The following is a 24,845-nucleotide window of genomic DNA, read 5'->3' as shown; positions in this document are numbered from 1 at the left end:
GGCAGCAGGGGTCAATGGCTAGGGAGATAGGGCTGTGGCAGTGGCAACAGCCATCATTCACCCTCCTGCCACCAACTGCATATTTACCAGGGCCCTCAGCCCTTGATTCTGCAGCAGGCCATGCTCCCTAACTTCTGGGAGGCCTGCTGGTAGCACAGAGGGCCAGATATAAGGCTCCACGAGCCAGTCCAGTACACGAGTTGTATTATTGACACCCCGGTTTATGGCGCACAGCAGTGAAGAAGGCCCGTGAGGATGATCCTGGGGCAAGCGGTAAGGAAGAATTCCTAAATAAGGCTCTTGCTTGTGATATCAAAGAGGGAGAAAAGTGATGGGTGTCATGGCAGAGAGGCCCTGGGGTCAGGATGTATAAGTATATTGGAGTTAAGAGCATTGAGCAGGAGGTGCCATTTTCCATTCACTGCCCAGTATCCCCTACCCAGCTCTAGAGAGCTTCTACAGGGCACTGTGTCCAGCCCATAAAGCATCCCTACCATTGCTATACCAGAACCAGTTTAGCTTTGTCTTCCCCTTTCCCCTTGTCCCCCAGTCTGTTTCCTTGGCTGGGCTGGTTCCAGCTGTGTGAACTGAAAAGGAAGCTAAGAATGCAATGGGAAGCCAGGTGGAGCTGAACCAAGAACTCTATTTATTTCAGCGAATGATCTGAGCAGACTTCTGCACTCTACATGCCTGAAGGCCCAGGGCCAGAGTGTATTAAAACATCTTTCCCACTCCTCATTGCAAACCAACCCAGCCCAAATCTCAGATCAGTCTATATCAACAGACCCTGTTGCACAACACGTGAGAACAGACTTTTCCCTAGAGTTGCAGCGAACGTCTTTCCTTCAAAGGGAACAACCAGAGGCCTTTCCATTTGAGTACGTCAGGAGTTACTTGCAACATGCTGTCCTCAGGTTTGGCAAAGTAACTGCAGGTAAAGCCTAACCCGACATGGTTTGCACTTGGGCCCAGCTAGCTCAATGCTGGGGTGTTCCAAGTCTTTGTCAATGTGCTGTACATGGGATGCAGAGTGCCACCCAGCGGTCAGACATGTTAATGGCAGGTAGACACTTTATCATGTTAGCAGAGGATTGATAGTGGTGACACCTGAGGGTGTACACATGCTCCGGGGGTGGGACACTTTAATTACAGCAGCTGCAAGAGCTGCTCTACTTAAAGCACCCGCAGTATCTTGTGTATTCAGTATCCCGCTCTTCAAAATGGCGGTGGGGCACTTTAACTGAAGCTCATTTGATGTGCTTCAGTTAAAACACCCCCACTGTCATTCTGAAGTGTGGGAATGCTAACTACACGAGACATGGAGTCTGGCTGGAGCGTGCCAATGGGGCAACTCAATAGGGCCTGCTCTGATGCACTGTAATTACATCACATCGGAGCAGCATCCCCACACCTCTACAAGGGTACATTTCCTATGGCAAAGGCAGGGCAGGCTTGACACCCAACTACAGAGAAGCTGCCAAACTTGCCTACCCCTGCGCTCTGGATGCACACATCCAACTGTATACATGCACCCTGTGCCACAGCTGTAGGAATTACTTACTGCAGCACAAGACATGAGGCAGAAGCAGGGTTCATCATATGGCACGAAAGTGGTGCCGTATTCTACTGACCTGCAGTAGCTAGCAAGTGCCACCGTACTGTGGAGGTGGGCATGAGTCTTTAGTTCAGTTTAGTGTGCGAGTGGGTACCAGGTGCCAGCAGACAGTCACACAGGATAGCAGAGCCCACTACCCAGTGCCCAGGCACATCCAGCCGGTTCTTCCTCCTGAGACTCAGAGCCCCCCGGTAAATGACAGGTAGCAGCTCTGCTATGCTGGGCTGAGCAGCAGCCACCCAATGGCAGAACCCATGGGAGCTGCGCTTGCTGGTCTCAGCTGTCACTCTTAACGCCTGCGACAAACGGCAGGGCCTTTATCACAATTGTGCTGAAAAATACATGCGTGCATGTTGGGGCATGTGCCTTTGCAGCTCACTGTACCTGTATGTGTGTTAACAGTATGGTCTTGCTTACAGCCAGGGACCAGAAAATGTGGTGGCCTCAGGTTTCACTGGGTGCAATAAGAAATGCAGATGCTCCAAATGAGGCTGCTATCAGGCTGGCTAAATAGTGCCAGGAGACATCTCTTTCATGTGCTCCCTTCCCACCCCATTCCCCTAAGTCAGCTTTTCAGATTTAATGAACAAGTCAGATCCAAATTTTGCCTGGCCCGAGCCCACTGTTTATTCAGCCCTCATTATTCACAGCATGTATGTTACACACTGCATACTCAGGCTGATATACCCAGAGACAAATGCCTCGCTTTGGACTTGAGGCAAAAGCAGGTGAAGTCAACAGGCATTTTTCCAGTGACTTCTGAGAGCACTGATCTCTTGCCTGGGAACAGAAGGTGCTGGGCACCCTCAGTTTCACCTGATGTAAGTCAGGGCTTAAAAGCTCTCAGCACCTTGTGGGGGGCTGACATCCAGGTGTGCAGAGCAATAACACTACTAATGGAAATTGCTCAGCATCTCTAAAAATCCGGCTCTTTGGATCAATAGTTCTCAACCTCATTCATCTTGAAACCTTACTCCCACATAGCAACATGGGACAGACATGGTTGTGGTGATGCCCTGACCCATATCGAGGATGTTGTGGGGATCATGGCCCCTACATTCAGAACCTCTAGTGGACCCAACTTCTGCTGGACCACAGGCTGCAGCCCCTGCAGTTCTAACAACGCACTACCCCACTGGTTGTTTCTTTGCTATTACTATACAAAAGAAGGAAAAACTCTAATTTGTTTAGCTTATTGGCCACGGTTACAAAAACATGAGCATGACATGGAGGAAATAAAACAGCTCCTCAGACAAAGGCCGGCTGACTGATTCAAGCCCGCTCTGGTTACTCCCCTCCCACCCACCCCCTCCCCACTTTATACAACAGGTTTTTAGTGAGCAGGTACAGACAACTAGCAAGATACATGTAAGTAATTAGAAATATTGCTTCAAGCAATGTGTTCAATATTTTCCTTTTAGTTAGTAGGCAAAATCCCAGGAACTGGAGTAAAAACTGAGAAATAACTTAAGAGGTTTATCTTTTACAGAATTCTGTAATAATTTAGATTTTTTTCCACACCTTTTTACCTTCCCAGGGTAAAAAAAAAAAAAGCCCCCCACCAGCCCTCCACCTTTTGCTTGCATTAGTATCTAGGATTATTTCAGAGTGTTGCTGCATTGGAGATTTTCAATTTCACCTGCCTTGAATTTTATTAACTTCATCACCTTTTAACCTCACACCAGGAGCCAGCACACAGCTTCTGCTAGATTGATCAAAGCCTCTGCAATAGTGAGACATGCTCTGTGGGAAACCAGGAGAGTCCATAACGTTAACTGTCTGGCTGCTGGGCTGCAGGAGTCGGAACAAAATCCCAAACTAAAGGTCAAGGAAAAGAATTAATCACCCAGTTTGTATAGGGTTTATCATCACTGATAAAAACAGCATTTTTGACTTTAGGATAAGTAACACACCTCAGCCAACTCAAAGTAAAATACTAAATTGAAAAGAAGGCACTTCAGATTTACCATGAAGTAAACTCACCTTGATTACCTGTACACACTTAGTTGTTAAGTCTTGGTGAGTTTACCCCAGGATGGCTCATGCATTTTAGTTACTCACAGGGAAAAATGCAACTATTTGAGAATGAAGATGAGCACACTTCTTCCACATAGTGAACTGACATTTCCCATCTGTTGCTTGCACTCAAGCTTGCTGGAAGAACAAATATCCCCAGAGGCCCACCTTTCTTATTTCCCTGTGTGCTTTTAGCCTGACAGTAACAAAGACAAAGAAACACAGCATGATTCCCTCCACTACACATCCTAATACCTGACTTTAAGGCACTGCTTCACTGGGGAGCTTGCAGGACCAAGTCAACTTCAGAAGAGAGGAGGATGTAATGGGGTTTGCTGCTGCTGAGCATCAGAGCGACATTAAGTAGCTTGGTGGTTTCTGATTTCTCCCCTTCAGTGCCAGAGTAACAGTGCAAAGAACAGAAATTAATCGGGTCAAAGAAAGGCATAGGGTCCAAATCCACTGGGTGTCATGCACGCTGAGTGTTCAGTGCATCTGGTAGGGGGGAGGTCTTAATCGTGGTGCTTCTCACAGAAAGCAGCAAAAAGGAGAAGAGCAGTGCAGCAAAGAGCAGCACTGCAACATCAGGGGAGCACAAGGAGCATGATCTTTCAGCACTGGATGATTCCAAAGGGAAAGGAACAGATCCAGAAAAGTCCAAGCCAAATTTGAGTTTCTAAAAAGGAGGCTAGGGCAGGCCTTTCTATGAGCACCCTGCCCTATTCCCCCTACTACACACACACAGACACACACACACACACTTCCCAGAAAACCCTCATCCTTCAGGGTCTTGCCCCAAGGTGAACTGGGAGAGGACACCCCTTTTGTCCTCACCATCACACACCTCTGAACACACAGTCTATTCTGCTGTTGAGTATCCTGGTGACCTGGACCAACCTTTCAGATTGCACTCACTGACTTCCCTAAGCCTGGAACACTTCAGGAATGAACTCTTCTCTTCTGATCCCTCTTCTTGTTGCATCTACAAGGATGCAGTTTTCTTGGTCAGAGGGGACCATTATGATTCATCTGCTCTGACCTGTTGCACAACACAAGCCATAAGAATTCATTTTGGTAATAACTTCCTGAAACCCTTTTCTTATGCCTGAGTTTGAGCATATTATATCATATTTTTAGGGGAAAAAAACCACACCTCATCCTCACTTAGTTTACATCCACTTTAGACCTCATGGCCATTTTGTGCCTTTGGGGGCCAAACATTCATCCAAGCTTCTCTAATGTCACTATATACATTTTGTAGGTGTGTCAACCTATATACATAACATCTACCAGGTGCCCACATGCCAGGCCCATCCCACTGTAGCATGGATGGGGCACTGCATTGCAAAGGAGCCTAGGGATCAAGCTAGCTCCTAGCTGGCATCACAACCCAGGGGTACTGGAAAAGAGCATGGTAACTGCAACATCTGTGGTCATATAAGTATCATGGATTCCAGCAGAATTATCATCATGCAATCATACTGTTGTCCTGCAGTAACCAGACAGTTAACTTGCATCACCTAGCACTGACAATTTACAGAGTATATTTTGCAATTAGGTGAAGCTGAGCCTACCAGTTATTAGGTGAGAAGAATGTGAAAGCAGGGTTCCAGGTTTCATTAAAGCCAGATAATGTCTAGCTGATTAATGAGATCCCAGGAGGCCAATATAAAAACCTTAATGAATTTCCTTACCAGCCTCCAAGTCTGTCTCCTTGGGCAGGAATTAGTCCCTCAAGCTGGGACATATTTCACCTGATACGAGATTTTATCTTGGGAGTTTTCCAGGTTCAAAAAAAATCCTGGCAAATGAAAAAGCTTAGCCTTTGAATACCCAAATGTGGCAGGTTCCCTGCACAGACTATTTCTTCCAAGCCCATCTTTGAACCTGTCAGAGGGAGAGCAAGCAGGAGACAAATTATTTTTCCCCCTATTTACACTGGAAAACATTAATTAAAAAAAAAGAAATGGCAGAAAACCAGAAAAGAAAAAATGTCCAGAATCACTGAAGGCACATGGCTTCTGTTTCTCAACTGGCCTCTGAATGGCATGGAGGCTTTGAGGCAGAAGTGGAGAGGTTGTTGTGTAACCATCCCCAGCCACATCTGGTGTGAGGTCAGAATTATGGTAAAATCTGAGCTAGGACAGGTCGTGCGCTCACTGGCAAAATGGAGAGAAGCTGACACAAGTGACCAGAGCAGATACCTTCTTGGATGGTGTATGGCTGTGGCAGGACATCAGTATGTGCCAAGGGGGCTCATCTGGATGTGAAGAGGTTTGGCACCAATTCCCACCTGGCACAGAAACATCATCTGTCTCCATAGTTAGTGTGTGGCACTGATGAGCAGTCTGTCAGGGGGAGCAAACCACTGTTCTTTGGTGGTACTCTAATACCTTTGAACTTGAGCAAGAAGAGCTCCTACAGCTGTTGGGATCCAAGGGGCTTGGATAAGAGCCCAAGTCCTTAGGCTGTGGAAGTGTCCGCGTTGCTAAGTGGGGGTGGTGGATCTGGCAGGCGCTGAAGGTGGCAGCAGGGAGGAACTGATGGATTCCTGTGCGCTCCTAGTATGGTTCCGACTTTAAACTCTTATACAAGCAGCACGTGAAGATCATCCCAAAGATCTGAAGGGGGATGAGACAAGAGATGACACACACTTAGGAGCGGCTGTGCAGAAGGGGGCCTATGGAACTTAAATGGTTAACAGGCTCTAAACACTCAAGGTCATCTCACTGGGAGATCAGTTAGGCTCCTTCAGCTGACATAGACCTCTCCTGAACAGCAGGATTGATCAGTGCAGGCGTGCCTCCCCTCACCCTGAGTCACTGGCTTCTTCTCCCTGGCATTATGTCCTACCCTTAGTGTCCTGGGAAAAACCTGAGCTCAAATTAATAAGCCTCCAGATGGGCAACATTTCCACCACTGCTCCACTCAGCTTGCAGCTATGGTAGTGCCCCACTAGAGGTCACCTTCAGTCTAAAATAGGAACAGCAGTAGCAAGGCCTATTAGGGAAGGAAATAAGGGTATAGCTGTCCCAGGCCCCACGCTCGAGGGCTCTTCCCACCGAATTGTGAGAATTTCCTTTCTTAATAGACATTAATATACGAGTACAGTAATAATTGCAAGTAACGTGTAAATAAAGTAGAAGTACAATCTCTATAAATGTTTAGCTTGTGAATTCTATTGATTTCCAAAATAGGACAGGAGGGAGAACACAAAAATGCTATCTGCCCCCAAATCTCTCTCATAGGCTCTGTCTCATAGGCTCTGAATCCGAGCCCCACTCTGCCTCTCCCCCAACTCCCCTATATTCCAGTTCGCTAGAATCTCATCCCTTAGGTCTGACCCCTTCTGCTGTACTGCATTTACTACCTGAAGGTCTTCCTTGGAAGCAAAAACAAAGGCCTCCAGTTTTAAGAACCCAGAGAATTTGAACTCTAATTCAGGCCATCTACACCTTGGGTTTCCCAAAGTACTTGTTACTAGTTGCTCTGAGGAGACCATAAACTGAATGGCAGAGAGGCCAGTGCTGCACCTCCCACTCAGTGTCCTGAGTTCAAGATGCTGCTTCAGTGGGGCAGGGTCCCTGGCATCGAGGCCTACCACCCTCTAGAAGCAGCCATGTCCTTTTACCTGTACACAAGCAATGCCAATCCCCACGGCCCCGATAATTTTCAGGTGTTCCTGGATGAAGTTTTCCAACTTAGTGATGCAGCCATTCTGTTAGGGTGATGGAAAGGAGACACAGTGAATGAGCTTCATTTCAATGTTCTGCCCCTCATACATTACAGTGTGTGAAACTGAAATGTGTGCGCTATGGCGGGCAGTGTCTGTGCAGGCAGGAAAACCGCAAGGATTTCTCGAAACAACTTATTATTCTTGCATGGTAGAGCCCAAGAATCCAGTCAGGGAACACAGCCCTGATATGTCATGCATTATGGAGACAAGTGGCAAAGAAAACAGGCTCTGCCCTCACAGTGAGTTTGCAAAATCATGACTGGCATGGGGCAAGTAAACAGGGATTTACTATTTACTCCCTCCTTCTCAATGCTGGCACTAGATGGGCATGCAATGAAATTACTGGGTAGCAGATAAAAGGTTTAAAACTAACAAAAATAAGTTTCTCACACTGTATGTAATTCACTTGCAGCATGTATTGCCACAAGATACCATGCAGACTGAGGACTTAGCCAGGTTCAAAAAGACTGAAAAATTTATGGAGGATTAGGCCATCAGTGGGTATTAAATGTGATAGGGGAATTGAGACTTCCTAGGCCTCTAAATACTGGAAGCTATGGAGGGAGACAGGAAGGATGTGAATCAATCTGGTAGGCTCTGCCATAAATGCTTCTTTCCAGAGACATAATGTAATGCCCGAGCAACCTGGATGGCACTGAAACATGGGCAGGGCAATGTCACTGGCTGCACTACTGGCAGCACGGTGGTGGCCAGTACAACTGCTTCTATTTCTTCACTCCCCCAACCCTGGTGCCCTGATCACCCACCCTGCATGATGCCACTTCCCCTTCCCTTAGCATCCTTTGCCACTGTGAGACAGGACACTAGGCTAAGTGGACCTGTGGTCTGACCCAGTATGGCTTTTCATATGTTCTTAACTTATATTTCCATTTTTATTATGAATACAGAAAGAGACACATGGACAGCAGATGCTACAGGGGGAGCGGGGAAGAGTCTAGAAGCATTCCAAAAATGGGTAGTTAACTCAGCCTGGGCCAAGGTCGTTGCCTTACAAGTGGCAGCTGATAAGGCAGTGACCTCTGAGCATGACAGCAGCCTCGCTAGGCAGGGGGGCTGCAAGTGAGGCCACTTCACAGAGTGCAGGACATCAGCCCTGCAGCCAGAGCTAGCTGAGGCTCTTACAAGTTCCAACAGGCCTGTTGTGGCCAAGTTGAGACCTGTCAACAAGAGGGAAGTTTCTCTCCAAGATACATGGAGAAAGATTTCATTATTGCTAGAGTCTGCCTAGAGAGGACACTGCATCAACACTCAGTGTTGAAGGAAGCAGTGTTGGGTCCCCAAGGAGTTGCAGCTGGGACTGGTCACAGGGCCTTCTAACAGCGCAGCCACCATTTAAGGAGAATTCCTCTCTCAGTGCTTTAACAGGGGTCAGCAACCCCCGGCACGCGTGCTGAGCATGGCACTCAAGGCCATTTTGCTCAGCACACCACCACCAGCCCGGGCTCTAAGCAGCTGCTGACAGCCATGGAGCCCAGGCTGCTCCCAGCAGGCGGCTGGGAGGCTGCAAGCCCTGCTGCAAGCAGACCAGGCTCCGTGGGCCAGCTGCAGCTGGGAGGCTGCAAACAGCTGCTCTGGGCTCCAGCATGCCAGCACTCCGGCACCTTCCAAGGTAGACATTGTGGTTTTTTCGGCACTCCAGCCAAAAAACGTTGCCTACCGCTCCTTTATAAAGTGATGAGGCACTGTGTGGGCCTGGAAAGTTACAGTGCTGCCTGCCTCCATCTTGTAATTGTGTCCTTGGCTGGCAGCCTTGTTCCCTTCCCAGGTCTGCCAAGTTGCTTTTGGCACAGAAAAGTGGCAAGAAGGTTCATTAGTTTTTGGAACGGGTATCTTTAAATAATTAAGCAGTTTAATCGAGCGAAGTGGAATCTTCCCTGGTGAGGATTTAACAGAGATTGCGCAGCACCTTGTAGGTGCCAGGTGCCTTCCAGGCAGGACAGAAAGGCTCCTGTTGCACAGATCTCACAGTCTACCAAGACAGATGAAGGCAGAGTAGTGTAACAAATAACCGTGGGGTTGGGGAAAGGAGGGGTATGGGGCTTGCTAGTTCCAGGGGCTTGAGATGAAGTTTTGCATCTATCCTCAGCAGCCCTGATCTAGACCAGTTATTTCTCAACCCAAACCTTCTCTCATTTCTTCAAACCCACTAAAATCCCATCTGAACTATCCTCTTTCCCTGCCCTCACACTGCCCTATGGGCACAGTTTCCTACTCTCCTCTAGGCTCCCAACTCAGTTTGAATCTATTCCAGGAGGTTTCTGGAATGCAAATGTGCCCGTGACACACAACACGAATGTGCCCATGTGCTTGCATTTAATAGTTATGGATTACGGTGCACAGACTTTACGTCAGGAAGGTAAATGCGTGCACATTTACCTTTACGTCATGCATGCACATGACTATTCCATTTTAAAACCTACTGGACTACCGTAAAAATCAGATCCAACATTTAGTATTTATTTTAATGAATGTCCTTTCATTTCTCTCCTGGGTGACCCTCAGCAGTCTCCTGGAGATTTATATCTAATTCCTGGAGACTCCAGGACAATTCTGGAGGGTTGGCAACCCTACTCCCTTCAGAGGTAACAAATCATGCCTCCCCACAGGCTTTCTATCCCCTTTAAGCTAAATCAGCCCTTTCCTATCACTGGGTGGTGTTTTCCTCTCCTCAGAGTTAACTCAGCCCTCTGCGAATGCTTTCCTTTCAGAGCTAAACCCTGCTGCCCTGCGACCTCCCTCAGAGCTAGCCCACCTCCCTCTTTGATGCTCCTTCTCTCTCTAGCTATCTAGACTCATGCTTTCCCTGCAGGCTCCCCCTCTCTCAGCCAGATGGACAGGTGTCTAGAGCTGTGTATAATATGACCAGACAACTGGACCACTAACCCACTGCTGCAGTAGGATGCACCCTTCTGCTATCATGGTGTTTCTTCCTTGCCTACTGATCATTTGTTTGATTTTGCTCCCCACTTCCTGATCAAGACCAGAACCAGATGTGGAAAAGGCTCTACTTCAGGGGTGTCCAACCTTTTGAATGCAGGGCCAGATCATGAACTTTTTATCACCCAGTGGGCCAGCGAGCTATATTCAAACACCCTCTGTCCTGGGCCAGAGAGACCCTGCCTGTGTAGCCCTACTGCACGTCCCTGTTACTGCAAGGTTCATGGTAGCTGCTGGTGGGCAGGAGCAGGAGGGACCCATTCTGCATCCAGCCAGCTACTGCCCCAGAGACTGAAGGGGAGAAATAAATAGCTCCACATTTCCATCCCCCGAGCAGCGCAGCCCCATGAGCCGGCGCTGCCTGAGGGGGCTGGAGCGAAGTGGCCGCTGCACAGCAGCCCCTCACCCACCCGACCACACGGCCCCGCTCACCGTGGTGCCCGGTTGTCCGCGCACACAGCCCTGGTGGCCTCAGCACTGCGAGCCCAGAGCACGGGGTCAGTAGACACCAGTTCCCGCCGCCTCGCCCCACAGAGGTCACGCCAGGACCCTGCCTGCTGAGGCCCCCCGTGCTGGCTTCCCACTTGCTGCTGGGGACGGGAGGAGGCCGGCCAGGTTGGCACCAGCCAGCAGAAGTGGCGGAGGAGCCGTGTGCCACTAGGGACTGACTGGTGCAGGCAGGGGGAAATGCAGCTGAGCCCCTGCTGCTTAGGCTGGGCTTGTCCTGTCCTGAGCGGCACACGGCTACTCCTCTTCCCACACACCACATAGGCAACGTCAAGCTGATGCGGTGTGTATGTGAACCTTGTCCTTTCCCCAGCCCTTCAGCAGCCATTAGGAAGCTGCTGAGGGGCTGGGGGAGGGACAAGGGGTGGGAACAGTGTTTACTTTCGTTTCCCGTCGCAGCACCTTGGGCCTCAGAAAATGCCTTGGTGGGCCGCATGTTGGACAAGCCTGCTCTACTTAGTTGTATTCAACCAACACAGAGCCAGGGATCTCCTTGTTCATGGAAGCCCAAATTATAAGGTAGGGAGGAACTGTTCTGAACCAGTCTCACATCCACCCATCACAATTCATGCCCTAAGGCATAACAGCTGGTTAGCTTTGTATGTCTGATCCTGTTGGTTTATCTGCAAACGTTAGTCATGCTCTTAAAACTACCAAATCCTCACTGAGTCCTGTCGAAAGAACATCCTCTGTGAGAAGAATATCTGCCTTAGAGGGGCTGCATTTTTGTTTACAGTACTTTCTTGTCATGATGAGATGTTGCAAACAAGGAGAAGGCTCCAGTTGGCATTCACCACCCCTCTAATTACTGCTCTCCAAGCAGCCAGCCATAGAGCTCACTCCACACATTTGTAATCTGACTTCACTAATGAATAAACCAGGCTAGAAAGAACATGTTAAAGCCACTGAACAGTACCTAGGGCAGGGTAAATCCATTTATGATGCCAAAATAAACGTGTGTATATCCAGCACCCAAACTAGGTCCTGTATTTATGTGCATTAGGCAGCTGAGTGCCTAGCTTCCCACTTTCATGCTCACTTTTTTGGGATTGCTTTGCCTGCAATCTACTTTACCCTAGCCCAAACTGTAGCCTGTCAGCACTCTAATAATTTGACATCTACACAACCCATTTTCTCCCAAATTTCATTTCTTTCCTTCACATCAGACAGACCAAACCCATCCATCCTTCTATCTAGCTGCCCCTCTCCCCATCTAAGGATCTGAGAAAATTCCACTTGAATCCTGCTACTGAGAATTTTTGCATGAGGTGGGTCTCACAGGCATGCCTCCCATGTGGAAGTAAGAAAACATTAAGCTTTAGGGCCAGCCGCACTTTTCCCTCTTCAGTCCCTGATGCTCATTTTTGTTGACTTTTGTGTTCCCCACAAATAAGCTCCCTGCGACATCCAGACCTGCTACTTGAGCTGCAGCTGTGACTGTCGAATACTGCACAAGGTTCTTCAAGATGCTCCTCTAGGTATGAAGCTCTGAAAAGCAATTTCTAGACAAATTTAAAAATGCTTCTTGCTCAGTTCAGTGATCCCACCTGCAAACAGGCTGCCTATATTATTCAGACTATGCCTACTCAGGTCATTGGCTTGCAAGTTATGATTAGACCAGGGGCGGGCAATTATTTCAGGCAGAGGGCCACTTACCCAGTTTTGGCAGGCTGTTGAGCGCTGCATGGGTAGCCCCACCCCTTGACAGGTGCCCCGCCATCTTGAGACCAATGTCCCAGGGCCAGCACTGGTGGGGTCCAAAGTGGGGCTCAGGCTGGCAGGGGTCTGTGGAGCCAGGCTGGGCTGCACCAGCAGGAAGAGGGGGGAGCTGGCCCGGTTCCATAGAGCCCCTTCCAGCCAGGACCCTGCACTCCTGCCATCCTGCTCTGGGCCCCGGCAGCACTGGCCCCGGGACACTGGTGCAGGCCCTGTGCTCCTACTGCCTCCCCACCTACTCACTCCCAATGTCCCCCAGCCCTGCAGTACAGGCGGGGGGCAGTGCACAGCCCCAACCCCCTGCTTGCTGGCAGGGAAGAAGCTGGTGCTGAGCATGGGGAAAAGCGGCCCCTTGCCCGCCCCATGGGCAGCACTCCTTGCTGCAGGTGCTCGCAGCCCATGTGGGGCTGTCTGAAGCAGGCACAGGCAGCCCCACATGGGCTGCGAGTGGCCCATGGGGCTCCATGGGGCAAGCGAAGGGCCGCTTTTCCCCATGCTCAGCACCATCTTGTAACCTGGCCCAGCTGCCAGCCTGGGCCCCGCGCCGGCTCTGGGCTCGCCTGTCAGTGACAGCAGTTGCGGGCCCCCCGCTTGCTGCACCAGGCAGTGTTGGCTGCTGCTGCCTGCCCAGAGCTTGCAGGCTGAGCAGCCCACAGGCGGCAGTGGCAAACACTGCCCAGCACAGTACGCGGCAGGGCCGCAGCTGTTGTCACCACACCCAGCCCCAACAGGCGAGCCTGGAGCCAGCATGGGGCCCGGGCTGGCAGTGGGGCTGAGTTACAAGGTGGTGCTGAGCGCAGAGTGGGGGAAAGCGGCCCTGCACCCACCCCATGGCCAGCGCCCCATGCTGCAACTGCTCACAGCCTGCCTAGGGCTGCCTGTGCCTGCTCCGGACAGCCCCGCATGGGCTGCAAGCACCTGCAGTGTGGGGCACCAGCCACGGGGCGGAGGAGGGGCTGCTTCCCCCCCCCACCGCCCGACTCAGCTTTTCCCCAGGCTCCTTCCTGGTGTGGAGAAAAGCAGCCCCCAACCCACCCCATGGCCAGCGCCCCACACTACAGCCACTAACAGCCCACCCCTGGATTAGATTTATGATTAGACTGTATTTTGCCCACCCCTGGATTAGACCTAGGATTAGACACCTAGCCCTTACTGATGGAGTCAAGGTGTACTGACCCCTGGTGCAAAAGTGTTAATTATATCCTGCCTCTTTCCCCCCTGGAGGGGTGATTTTGAGACTGGGAACAGGGTACAGTTTAAAAAATCCCAGTGACTTCAGCAAGGTTTAAATCCAGTCCTAAGTAGCTATGAGTTTGCTAGTAATTTGCATCACAGAACCAGCACCATGCTACAACTGCAGAGTCAGCTTGCTCTTTACCTCCTTGTAGATATTGGAAGGATGGTCTCTCTTGCCACATGCATCTGTTATTGTCTTACAGCAGCTGTCTGGGACTTTCCGCCCACCGGCTTCTGCAGATTTGATCCAGAGGCTGTCACTCCAGTCTGTATAGTTATTGCTTCCACAGCACTTGAACTGCAGATACACAAAGCACAGGCAAAGTCTGTACCTGAATGCACAGCACCTTCCTCTCTCATCCACCTTCTCCACCCCAAACTCCTGGCTGCACACTCCTTCCCCAGTACGTTATCAAACAGTGATTCCAGCTGCCTGCATTTGTATTAGCATCTCTATTAGTGGCATGCTCATGTGTAAGGTACTTAAGGATGACTTTTGAACATCAGCAATATCTTCCTTTTAGCTGTGGGGAGATCAGTAGCAATTGCTATTCAATGGATACGGGACCAAAAGCAGTTGATTTATGTCTGCAGCTACTTCTGGGCTTAACAATATTGGGGAAGCATTGAAGACGATCAGGTTGAATCAAACTACAGACCTCTGCAAAATACTACTGCGCAGTAAGCAACAGCTCGTGGCCCTGGAAGTTGTGGTTGACTGACTGGGCTTACTATCTGTATGGGTCCTAGCCAGCAGTCTGTCATGGGAATAAAGCTCAAGCCATCAGACCATAAAGGTCTGTGTCTCCCTCCTTGGCTCTGTAAAACATGGAAAAATTGTAGTCCAGCAGTGGTCATACCTGACTCAGCATTTTTATGTAGCTGAGATCCTCAGAGAAGAGGTGACAGAAGATGTGCCAGTTATCATTTTTAATTTATAAGCAGCAATGCTTCGATGGTGGAAAATTGGACATTTATCTCCTTGTGACCTAAGCTATAGTTTCCTGGGTTTCAAACTAAAATGGAAACAGCAGATGTCAAAACACTAAAATACACACACTTTTTGGAAAGTGGGGAATATGAGAAAGTGGCCAGTGTAGGATTCAGGACTTCTCCCTGACTTCAGTGCTCCTGCATCTCTAAGGTGCATTTACCAGAAGAGAAGTGAGTGTCAGATACTGGAACACCAGTTTTCTCTAGTGGTGAAGATTAATTTGGTTTTAATATGAGTATATGAGTAGGAAGAGCTGAGGGGACTGGAGGATAATTTATAAGGACTATGAAGTTGTCAAGAATGAGGTCCTTCATATCACTTAGTTATTTCAATCCTTCAGCACTGCCTGGTACCACAGTAACAAGCAACAAGGCCTTTCATTTGTTATATCTCACTCTCTGGGGTACTGGGAAGCTTAATTAACACAGTTCTCCTTCTCACAGCCTACTGCTCACATCTTGGAGGCAGAAGCAGATATCAATATTCATTAGCCAGCATCAGCTAATTCTGTGAATGAAGCAAATGTCATCATCTCCCTTACAGCGATCTGATTGATTGTGTAGCCAACATCAGCATATAAAAGTCCTTACACATGCCTGCAAACAACTTGGCAAACCCTTGGCCCAGTGCTCTACCTATCCTGTTGGAAACTGGGGGAAGTGGGAAACACATATTTTCATTGACAAGAGCTCATCACCTTAGAATGATATTTTTATAGCTCCCTCCTTAGCTTAATTTTCTACCTCTCTTGGAGGCCTAAAGGAGCATAGTGGCAGAGCACTAACAATGCCACAGCTCTGGGGATGCGAGTTTGAGCCCCACACTGAAAACCATCCTCAGTAGTCCTATCTGTAAATGGGTACATGGTCATTCAGAGTGGGGAGTCAAGCATGGCTAGACAGGATGCTGGCCACAGTGCTCCCTAGTGCACAGCTGGCTACAAAAACTAGTGTACGTTAACCATGCTAGCTTGACAGACAGATAGGGTGGAAGAGACCTTTGATCTTGACCTTGGGGGCCTACCTCCTGCTGCAGTTTGTCCACTGCACTGGTCACATGCTCCTCTCCATCCTTCCGGTACTTCTGGGTCATGGTGTCCTTCAGGTTTTGCTTCAACTCCATACTCAACTAAACAGAAGGAGCAGTGGGATAAGACCATGAAGCAAAAATACCTCCCTCCTCAATGCCACCCAGACCCTTTGACATTTCCTAGCACCTTCACTCCTGAGGGCAGCAGAAAGCCCAGTAGGAGATTCTTGAAGTTTTCCTCTTCCAGTGTAGATTGGGCTGGTTTCCAGAATGCATGAGCTTATTTTAGCCTCCTGGCCCTTTAAATGCTATTCCCTCTCCCCTCCCCAGTTTTAATTTCTTAATTACTACAAAGGTTTCTTGTTGGGCCAAATCTGTCAGCCTGTAACATAGCTCACTGCAACAACTACCATATTTAATGGGATACTGTCAGGATAGACAGGCCTGCACCAAAATAGGACTTAATATGCCTCAGAGATTTCACATTTCCGGAACCAGAGGCCAAAGTGCTCTGGCCAGGAGCACTGCATTATAGATTCAGAGACCTGAGCAGACTGGGTTGAAGTGACAGTTTCCAAGCGTCTTGTATCGACAACTGAAAGGAAGCTGCACAAGATGACTGAGAGCATGATTTTAAGACTTGGAGGTCTTTCTAAATCTTAGCAATGTATTCACAGGGCAAGAAGAACACTGCACAGAGACAGAAAGGTTGATATCTGGAACCTAAGCTGCTGACACATTGAAACTTGTCTGCAAACTCATCCTTTCATCTATCTGGCTGATGCTCCAAAGACCCACTTGCATTTTTTCCCCTGTATTTCCTTGCCCATCTCAATTGGCAACCAAAGTATAACTAAGAGCTACCTTCTTTCATATCAGCCACCCCCTCCTCCTGGTTCATTCAGAAACAATGCCACAATCTGTATATGGGAAATCACAAATCTCTTGTGGATGGATGGAGGTCACTGAATGAGCCAGGCAGCAGAAGGAAACAAGTTTGACTGACAGGAAAAAAGCTTCTTCATACATCTCTATTTCTCAAAAATCAGCAAGAATTGTCAGATGAAATACAGGAAAAGAAATTGTGGTCCCACCAGACCAGGGAGAGGAAGCCGGGGGGACAGGGGGCGGCACGAGTTCTGGATTCTTTTCAGCCCCTCCTTTAAATCTGATGAAGGTAGCAGTGATTCTCCAATCCCATCAGTCCCAGAGGGGACAACACCTACCGTACAGAGATGACGTGAGGCTTCACTCATTAACATTTGCAAAGGGCTTTGAGATCCTGGGCTTGAAGGCTCAAGAGAAGCGCAAAGTACTTAGTGCAATAAAGACAAGGGGAAAAGTTCAGCAGCTGGTTGGCACCAAAGGCAAATAAAGAGAGAGAGAGTTCATTAGCAGAAGTATTTAACAGCAGACAAGCAGTTACCTGTGGGCTCACGGGGAAGAACTGCAGCATGGAACAGAGACAGCAAAAGAAACGCATGGTTTAGACACCCAGAAGCATTGGACACAAACAGCAAGGAGAGAAGGGAAAGCAACAGCAAAAAGAGAAAGCAGCCTGAGCTCAGGAAAGCAGAGGAGTTTATACATAAAGACAGAAGAGAGAAGCATGTTGACCGGTGAGCCAAACATGTCCCCAGATGATCTCCAAAGCTGCCTGGGACCACAGCTCTGAATAAGCCATGCTCCAGCTTGAGCTGAGAGGTGTCTACATATCCTCCATTGCCACAGCTTACTTTAGTCCTTGCTCAGATCCAGATGGAGCATGGCTTCCATGGGGTGATCCTTCCATATCAAAACATGGAGATACTGTCAATTTTATTCTTGCCAATGCTGCTGTTGATAAGGCAAAGCAGGGGTGCCCAGAACCAAAATGGAAGTTCCTCTTCCAATGAACAGCCAACCACTGAAAATGCCTCCTCCTATCTGCAGTGTGTATTTGGTTTTGCAAACAAACCTCACACCATTTCCAACAGTTTGCCCTCCCCAGAAGCCAAGCCTTTTCCTACTGGCTGGGAGAAAGAAGACACAGACAGCTTCTTCAGGGGCAGCTCGCTAGCCTCTTTACTCCTCATTGCCTAGACTTGCTCTGATCCTGTGAAACCATCTGATCCTTACAAAGACTAAAAGCTATGTTATCTATGACTGCCCTGGACCTCAGGTTGTGACCTTGGGTATTTGGGGCTGTAGTCTTCTTGGTCAGTCCCCCAGTCATGCTAGCTGAATGCTGTACAAATGGATCCCCAAGAGAACACTGATGGCTAGAAGGACTACACTTTTCAACTGGCCCTTTACCAGTCCATACCAATCCAGGCACTTTATGGCAAACTTGCCTAGCTTGGCAAGGATTGGTTCTGTTCCACAAATACACTAGATGGCCTTACTGTAATAACCCTTACCTGTGTTACCCTTACGGATATCTGAAAAAGCCTCAGGTCAATAGTCTCTACTAGAACCCGTGATTCATTCCCCTAACAGCTCCCTTCATAACACCATCACAAATGAGGGCAGGCAGGGGCAGAAAATGTCTCTGTCTCCTACATACACACAACAGCTGAATTCCTTGTCAAATAACCTGCTGTATTTTGTATATGGAGGGAACGGAGTAAAGATACTCAGTGAAACATGGGTCTGAAAAGACATGGGGCTCCAAACAAAACCTAGATCCCAAACCCCTGGCATCTGTGTCATGGCCCTACTCTCAAAACAGGTGATAACTAGCAGCTCCCTCTCTCTCTCTGGTTTGAGCCCTTTGGTTTAATTTGCACTTACCTGCTGGTAGTAGATATAAGCCAGGATTCCAGCAATGATCTCAAGCAAGAAAATGCACAGCAGCAATATGAAGTACTGCAAAACAAGGGTGAAACGTCACCTGTCAGAACAGGACACTGGGAGGGAACAAGGAAGGTCCTAGAAGCTCCCTTCAGAGTTATAAGGCAAAAAAGGGGCCAACATGTGTCATTATTATTTCTTTATTGCAGTTGTTCTCAAAGGATTCCCTGGAGATTGGGATCATATCAGATTAAGCTCTGACAAAATGTTACAAACACCACTCAAGATAAGCAGCATCAAGGAGTTTTATACAATAGTTTGAAAGCAGAGGAGGAAGGAAAAGTGAGGGCAACAGTAATGAAATCTCAGAGTGTGGCTAGCAAATAACTTTTTTTTTTTTTTTAAATAAAATTCTGCCTCACCAGGTTCCCAAGGTTTTTATAATTCCTTTGGCTAAAGGAAACCTCCACTTCCTAGCAGGCTGCCTCTCTGCCTGGAAGACACAAGCACCCTTTGGCACTAGTAAAATACTGCTGACATGCACACCCACTTGTTTCTATCAGATCAGATTTCCCCTGTCACCCTGTGCTGGGGTTCAGCAGCTGCACGGGAGGGACAGTTAGGTTTCATTGGCAGGCCAGGCTTTAATCTGAGTGTACAATTTCAAACATTCACTCCCACACCCGTACTCTCCCCCAAGCAGCTCTCAGCTGAACACTGCGAAGCATCTGCACATGCTTGTACAAGGTACCCATTCATACCATGGGAATGAGTCACCCGATGGAGAGCTGGATAAGGAAAGGCTGGGCTCCACACTAACAGAAGGCTAAAAGGGGCATGACAGGAAAGCAACCCACCCAAACAAAGGGGTCCTTTCTTTCGTAGGAGCCCAGTTATGCAACGTTTGTCTGACATCATCTTGCCAAGAGGGGAAAAAACAACCAATGAACTGGAAAGTTTCTCTTTCCTTCATCTATTTTCTCCACATGGGATATTTTTAGTGCTCGTGTCAAAAGCATTGAGGTGGAGCTGGCATGTGCCACAGCATCTCAGCTCATTAGCGCACGTCAAAGAGCTGTGGCAGGAAATCCTAGAGTAGGCTATGGATGACAAGGCCTCAGAAAAACACAAGTTAGTACATCTACTGCCCATGTGGTCAGCTCGTCTATCCTAAAGGATCTGGTTGTTACTGCTATTCCATCTTCACCCTGGTATGCTGTCTGCTTGTTTCTTTCATGCATCTGTTACATCTCGTCTACTTTAAAAAAGGAGTGGCGCCTCTCCTTTTACGTGGCATGTGTACAGTACCTTGCACAATGGGAACCTGGGCCTGATCATAACCTTGCAATGCTGTTATAATATAAATAGGCTAAACTACTTTCTTGACCTCTCTTCTCCCAGGTAAGGATCCCAGGACTGTCTGGGGCTGGAAAAAACAGTCCTGGTCTTTATACTCAGCTCTACTACCCAAGAGATGTCTTCTAGGGCAGCGTTTCTCAACCTGTGGGTTGTGACGCAAAAGTGGGTTGCAACAATATATGAAAGGGTTGCGAACAACCTTTAAAAATGGATTCTCCTTTAAAGGAGAAAAACGGTGGCTTTTCCCTTGCAGGCCGGCAGAGTCCAGCCTGTGAAGGGCTGCTTGAACATCCTGTCCCCCCCTCCACACATACACACACACACACACACACACACACACACCCCTGTCCCAAACACTGGGGCCTGGGGCATGGGTGCAGGGGGCAGTGGGTTGGGATTGAGGGGCACTGCGTTAGGACCTGCCATGGATGTTTACAAACGGGTCCTGTACAAAAAAAAAAAAAAAAAAGGATGTGAACCACTGTTCTAGGGATTCCTGATTTTATGGGTTGCTCTGCATTTGTCTCAGGGTCACTATAAGACCTACAGCTACTTTATGGGCTTGTAAAGGTCTATGCATGTCAGTGGCAAAATACAGATCAAGTCCCTGAGTCTCAGGTAGATGTCTCTTGCCGTAAACCTTTTCAGCAATGTAAACAGTGACAAAAAGATGACTTATCCAGTTTCCCTGGGACAAGGAGGGATTGCCGGTGGGCAACACTACATCACCCCCTCCTTTCGTAGCCTGTAGCACAGGGGCATGTTACAGGGCAAAGGTCTGACCAGAGTTACCCCTGTGGTCTGCTATTCTTGATGATTAGAAAATTCTCTCAGTCAGATGTGCTAAGGCTGCTGCTTTTGAACTTATAGTTCAAACAGGCCTTTGGGCTGCTCTGGCTTCTGATAGGGACCAAACTAGTCTAAAATCTGAGTGGGGAGGGAGAGAAGGAGAGGGGAGCGGGGAGCAGACAAAACTTTGAATCAAGGTGAATAACAATCCAGGCCTAGTGACATGATGGGCCTAATTCTGATTGTAGAAGCACAGCTTCATGTAAGGTTATGAAATTGCAAGAGCTTGTGGCCTCACTGAGTAATTTGGGCTGGAAAGGAGGCATGTGAGAAGGGAAAATACAGCTGGCACAGAAATATCATGGTGATGGGTGACAGGAAATGAAAGAGTGGACAGCCTGAAGCTAGTTCTCAAACTTTAGACACAAGGACCCTTCCTTACTTCTCATGAGACTCAAGGCACCACTCCAGAAGTGCCATCTCTTAGCCTTTGCCTGTTTTGTTTTGTTTTTAACTAAAATAACCCCACAGCAGAACTATCCTTTTGTTGCCAAGAACTCAGAAAGACCACAACAGGTCAAAATGACCTTGGCAGTCTGGATTCCTATTTGAAATCTCTGGGTCTATCTTGTGAATCATGTGTGTAGCTGTTTGCACACTTAACAGTACTAATATCATGCAGCACTGCACAGCCCGGTAAAAGAATTTCATGGCACCCTAGAGGGCTGTGGCCCCTTGGTTGAGAATTACCACCTGAAGCTATAGCTAAAGCTCAAAGGCATGTAAAACTATAATTTTTCTGAAGAATCAAACCCAAACACATGCACATATATCCTGATCTGAAATGTCAAAAGTCCCAGGACATTCTATGCCAATCCCCCCCATTATGGTGTGTCCCTCTCTCTGATACAGACAGAAACTGGGACAGGCTGGCACAGACACACTGGCATTTGTTGTGAGACTGTCAGGATTACTGGCTGAGCTACAATCTGGCAAGGGCTCCCAAGCAGACCAATTCAGTCCTGCTAAGCACAAATGTATGTCTTGTGTGGATTACTTAATACCAACTAAACCAGAGTCCAAACTAAGAGAGACAATAGATCTGTCACAGCCAGCCACTCTGAGCAGGGAAAGAAAAGACAGAGAATGACCTATTGTTCCCATGGGACAATTATTAGTTTTCTGTGGCAGAATGTAACAAAGAAAACCCACCCGATTTCTGCGTGTAACTTCTGATGGAGAAAAAGACACAAAGGGAGAGCTCTTTAGTATAGTGAGTAATTGTGCTTAATGCCAAAATGAACTGCTAAGACCCAGGAACCAAATACTGCCTACTACAGAGCCAAGTGCAAGGGCCAGCACCAAGTGCATCTGAACTAAGAAAGGGCTCAGCATGCTCTGTGGCAGCAATTTTCTCTACTTCCGCATTTTCGTCCTCGCTCCCACTCCACTTCCCATGAGGTCTCTCAGGTTACCAAGCGAGTATGAGTACGTCAGTCTGCATTGCTCACTGTCCGTTTCTCCCCCTCCAGCTCTCCACTTCACAAGGACAAAGGCATGGAGAGGGGACAATCAGACCAGCAGCAGTTTGCAAAGCTGAAGGACTGTCTGAGACACAGCTGAAGAGTTCCTCTTTGTTACTCTGAAAGCAAAAGGCCATTAATTGTTATTTCACTCACTGCACTTGCCGCTGCAGCTGGGGTACTTAAAGAAATGCTGCCACACTCCAAATGTATTTGAGGAGGGGGAGAGAATTAGATTTCTAGTGCTGATTAGCAAATAAAAAAACTGCAAAACACTGAAAAGTGTTTCAGTTTGACAAACTGAAGGGAGGGGAGAGTTTTTGTTGTTGTTATTGTTGAGGGTTTTTTGTGAATTAAAAAAAAAAAATGAGGACAAAAATAAAAAGTGCCAGTTGAAAATTGTTCTGATGGTTGACAAACCAAAAATAAATCATTTTCATTTTGGTTTGGAGAGTGTGGGATCAGATTTCTCTCTTTTCCAATGGGTGAGGGGTAAATTAAAAAACAAAAAAAAGAGAGAGAATGTTTGCTTTTAACAATTTGATAAAAAAATTGGAAAGCTTCAGGGGCACAATAAAATCCCATTTTTGACCATCCCAGGGATTCCTCCTTTGTTCCAAAAACATTTAGAAGGCCCATGAATATATAGGTTTCCCTTGCTTTATGCAGGTTCTGTATGTGTGAATTTGCTCTTATGCAATGACCTTTTTTATACCAAAAATTTGTTATATGCAAAGTAAATTCACTCTTATGCAATTGGTGTGGTGGAAGCCCGCAGTCAGCTGCTCTGTGCTGTGCATTGTGGGAGTGACATGCACCAAAATACAGTCTCCCGTGTGGATCTGTGCTCCTCACTAGTTGTCTGCAACACTTGTTTCTGTAGCTGTCATCCCCATTATGGTAACGTTCACCACAACCCTGTGCTTGTGTGTACTGTCTGCTGTTGGTGAGTACCAAAATTGTCTTGTAAAAGTTGTAGTAATGGGTTTGGGGGTGACTACACTCACGATCTTGGAACATATCCCTGTTTATTACATTGTGTTCCCTTTATGCAAATTCGAGTTATGTGCTGTTTTCCAGGAATGCATGTACAGCATAAAGTGAGGGAACCCTGTATTATAATAGGATATGACAACAGCAACAATCATGCTACAATAAACATGTTCTTTGCATATGACAGAGTAGAAGGAAAGTCAGTTCTGTGAATGTGGCGACCCACCCTAGAGAGGGAAGGCAATAGTGCCGGTGGTGTTGGGAATAACTGGACTACTTCTTCACAAGGACCCCAAAGGCAGTCAAAAAACACAAACAAGAGGCTCCGCGCCCAGCATTGCCCAAGGGAAAGGAGAAAACCTACCACTCTCAGCAAGTTTCGCCGCTCTTTGAAAGTGGCACAGCAACCAAGGATACCAGTAACCATGACAACAACTCCAGCCACTACCAGGATGTAGGCGGTGGCCATATATGTGTTGGAGGACAGCAGGCTGATGTAGTCACTCTTTTCTGCCAGGGTCCAGATTCCCACTGCCATCACGGCACCGCCTGCCAGCTTCACAAAAAGGAGGCAAGCAGGTGAGATGCATCTGAGGTAGAGCTTCCTCCTTCTCAAGAACATGCAGTAGACCTCACCTCGCTGATTCACTAAGGGCTTATTTAAGTCAACATAAAGGCTCCTGGCAGATTTCAAGCAGAGTTGGATCAGGTCCTAAATGAGCAGACTCTTTCTCTCTTCCCCAGGTCCTGGGTAAGGAAGCTGACAGAGTCTGAGCTTAGTGTTCAAACTGGAAAAGGATGTCACTAGCTGGGGAATCTGTCTGCCACATATGCATGGTATTATGCCTTTCCAGACTTAACTTGGCTTTTGCATGGGGATTCAAAAAAACATCCAGCTACGCAGGGTATGAAGCAGCAGAGCTTTACACCCCTGCTGGCTGATCAAGGAGCAATCCCAACTACTTCTAAATGGCAACGGTGCCTAGTTCCTTCCCTCCTGGACTGGGCAACAGTAAAAAAAAGGAAAGATCATCAGAAGCAGGAATTCAGGCTGGACACAAGCACTAAGGCTGTGTGAGGCTTCGGACAGAGGTTTGGATCCCAAGAAGCTTCGGATGCTTCGAAGTCCGAAGCAGCATGTCTGGGTTGAAGCGCCGCCTCATGCAGCTTCCCAAAGAGCTTCAGCGCTGCCTCGGAGATCCAGCCATAGGGTATAATGGGGAAACAATAAAATACCTATAACTTTGTTGTTTTTTGTCCAAGCTGGATGAAATTTTCAGGGGTGGTAGACTCTGCAGAGAGGATGAAGCCTGCCAGGTTTCAAGATCAGTACAGAGGTTTGGGGAGAACAGCACCCCAAATTCTTGAAAGTAAAACTCATGTCACGTCTAGGCGTTACAACATAGTGGGATGAAAAATGCAGGAGTGATAGCCTATGCTGACACCACAAAGCCAGCCAACTTTCAAGAAGATTGGTGCAGGGGTTGGGGGGAACTGCTCCTCAAGCAGCAGACAAGCAAAACTCGTGCCATGGGTGCTTGTGGGACTGACTGTTTCTGTCGGGGGTGGGGAGAGGAGACACTGCTGCAGGCCTGGCTGCTA

General features: G+C 48.0%; 1 protein-coding gene across 2 annotated transcripts in view; it reads right to left on the bottom strand.

Annotated features, from left to right (window-relative positions):
* Window positions 1-623: 623 nt before the first annotated feature.
* Window positions 624-24,845, bottom strand: part of CD151 (CD151 molecule (Raph blood group)) — a 59,791-nt gene continuing 35,569 nt past the window's right edge. For both annotated transcript variants that reach the window (XM_090032426.1, XM_090032427.1), the window contains exons 3-8: window positions 23,608-23,799; window positions 18,580-18,654; window positions 15,802-15,906; window positions 13,927-14,082; window positions 7,263-7,349; window positions 624-6,252 (exon numbers count right to left, since the gene is read on the bottom strand). In XM_090032426.1, the coding sequence (XP_089888552.1) occupies window positions 6,193-6,252; window positions 7,263-7,349; window positions 13,927-14,082; window positions 15,802-15,906; window positions 18,580-18,654; window positions 23,608-23,799 (675 nt within the window). In that variant the 3' untranslated portion in view covers window positions 624-6,192. The remainder of the gene's footprint in view (window positions 6,253-7,262; window positions 7,350-13,926; window positions 14,083-15,801; window positions 15,907-18,579; window positions 18,655-23,607; window positions 23,800-24,845) is intronic.

This window comes from Crocodylus siamensis, chromosome 2 (assembly GCF_052110815.1).
Source record: "Crocodylus siamensis isolate JL-2025a chromosome 2, ASM5211081v1, whole genome shotgun sequence".
NCBI lineage: Eukaryota > Metazoa > Chordata > Crocodylia > Crocodylidae > Crocodylus > Crocodylus siamensis.
The sequence above is the reverse complement of the archived record's forward strand: the minus strand, read 5'-3'. Positions and strand labels throughout refer to the sequence as shown.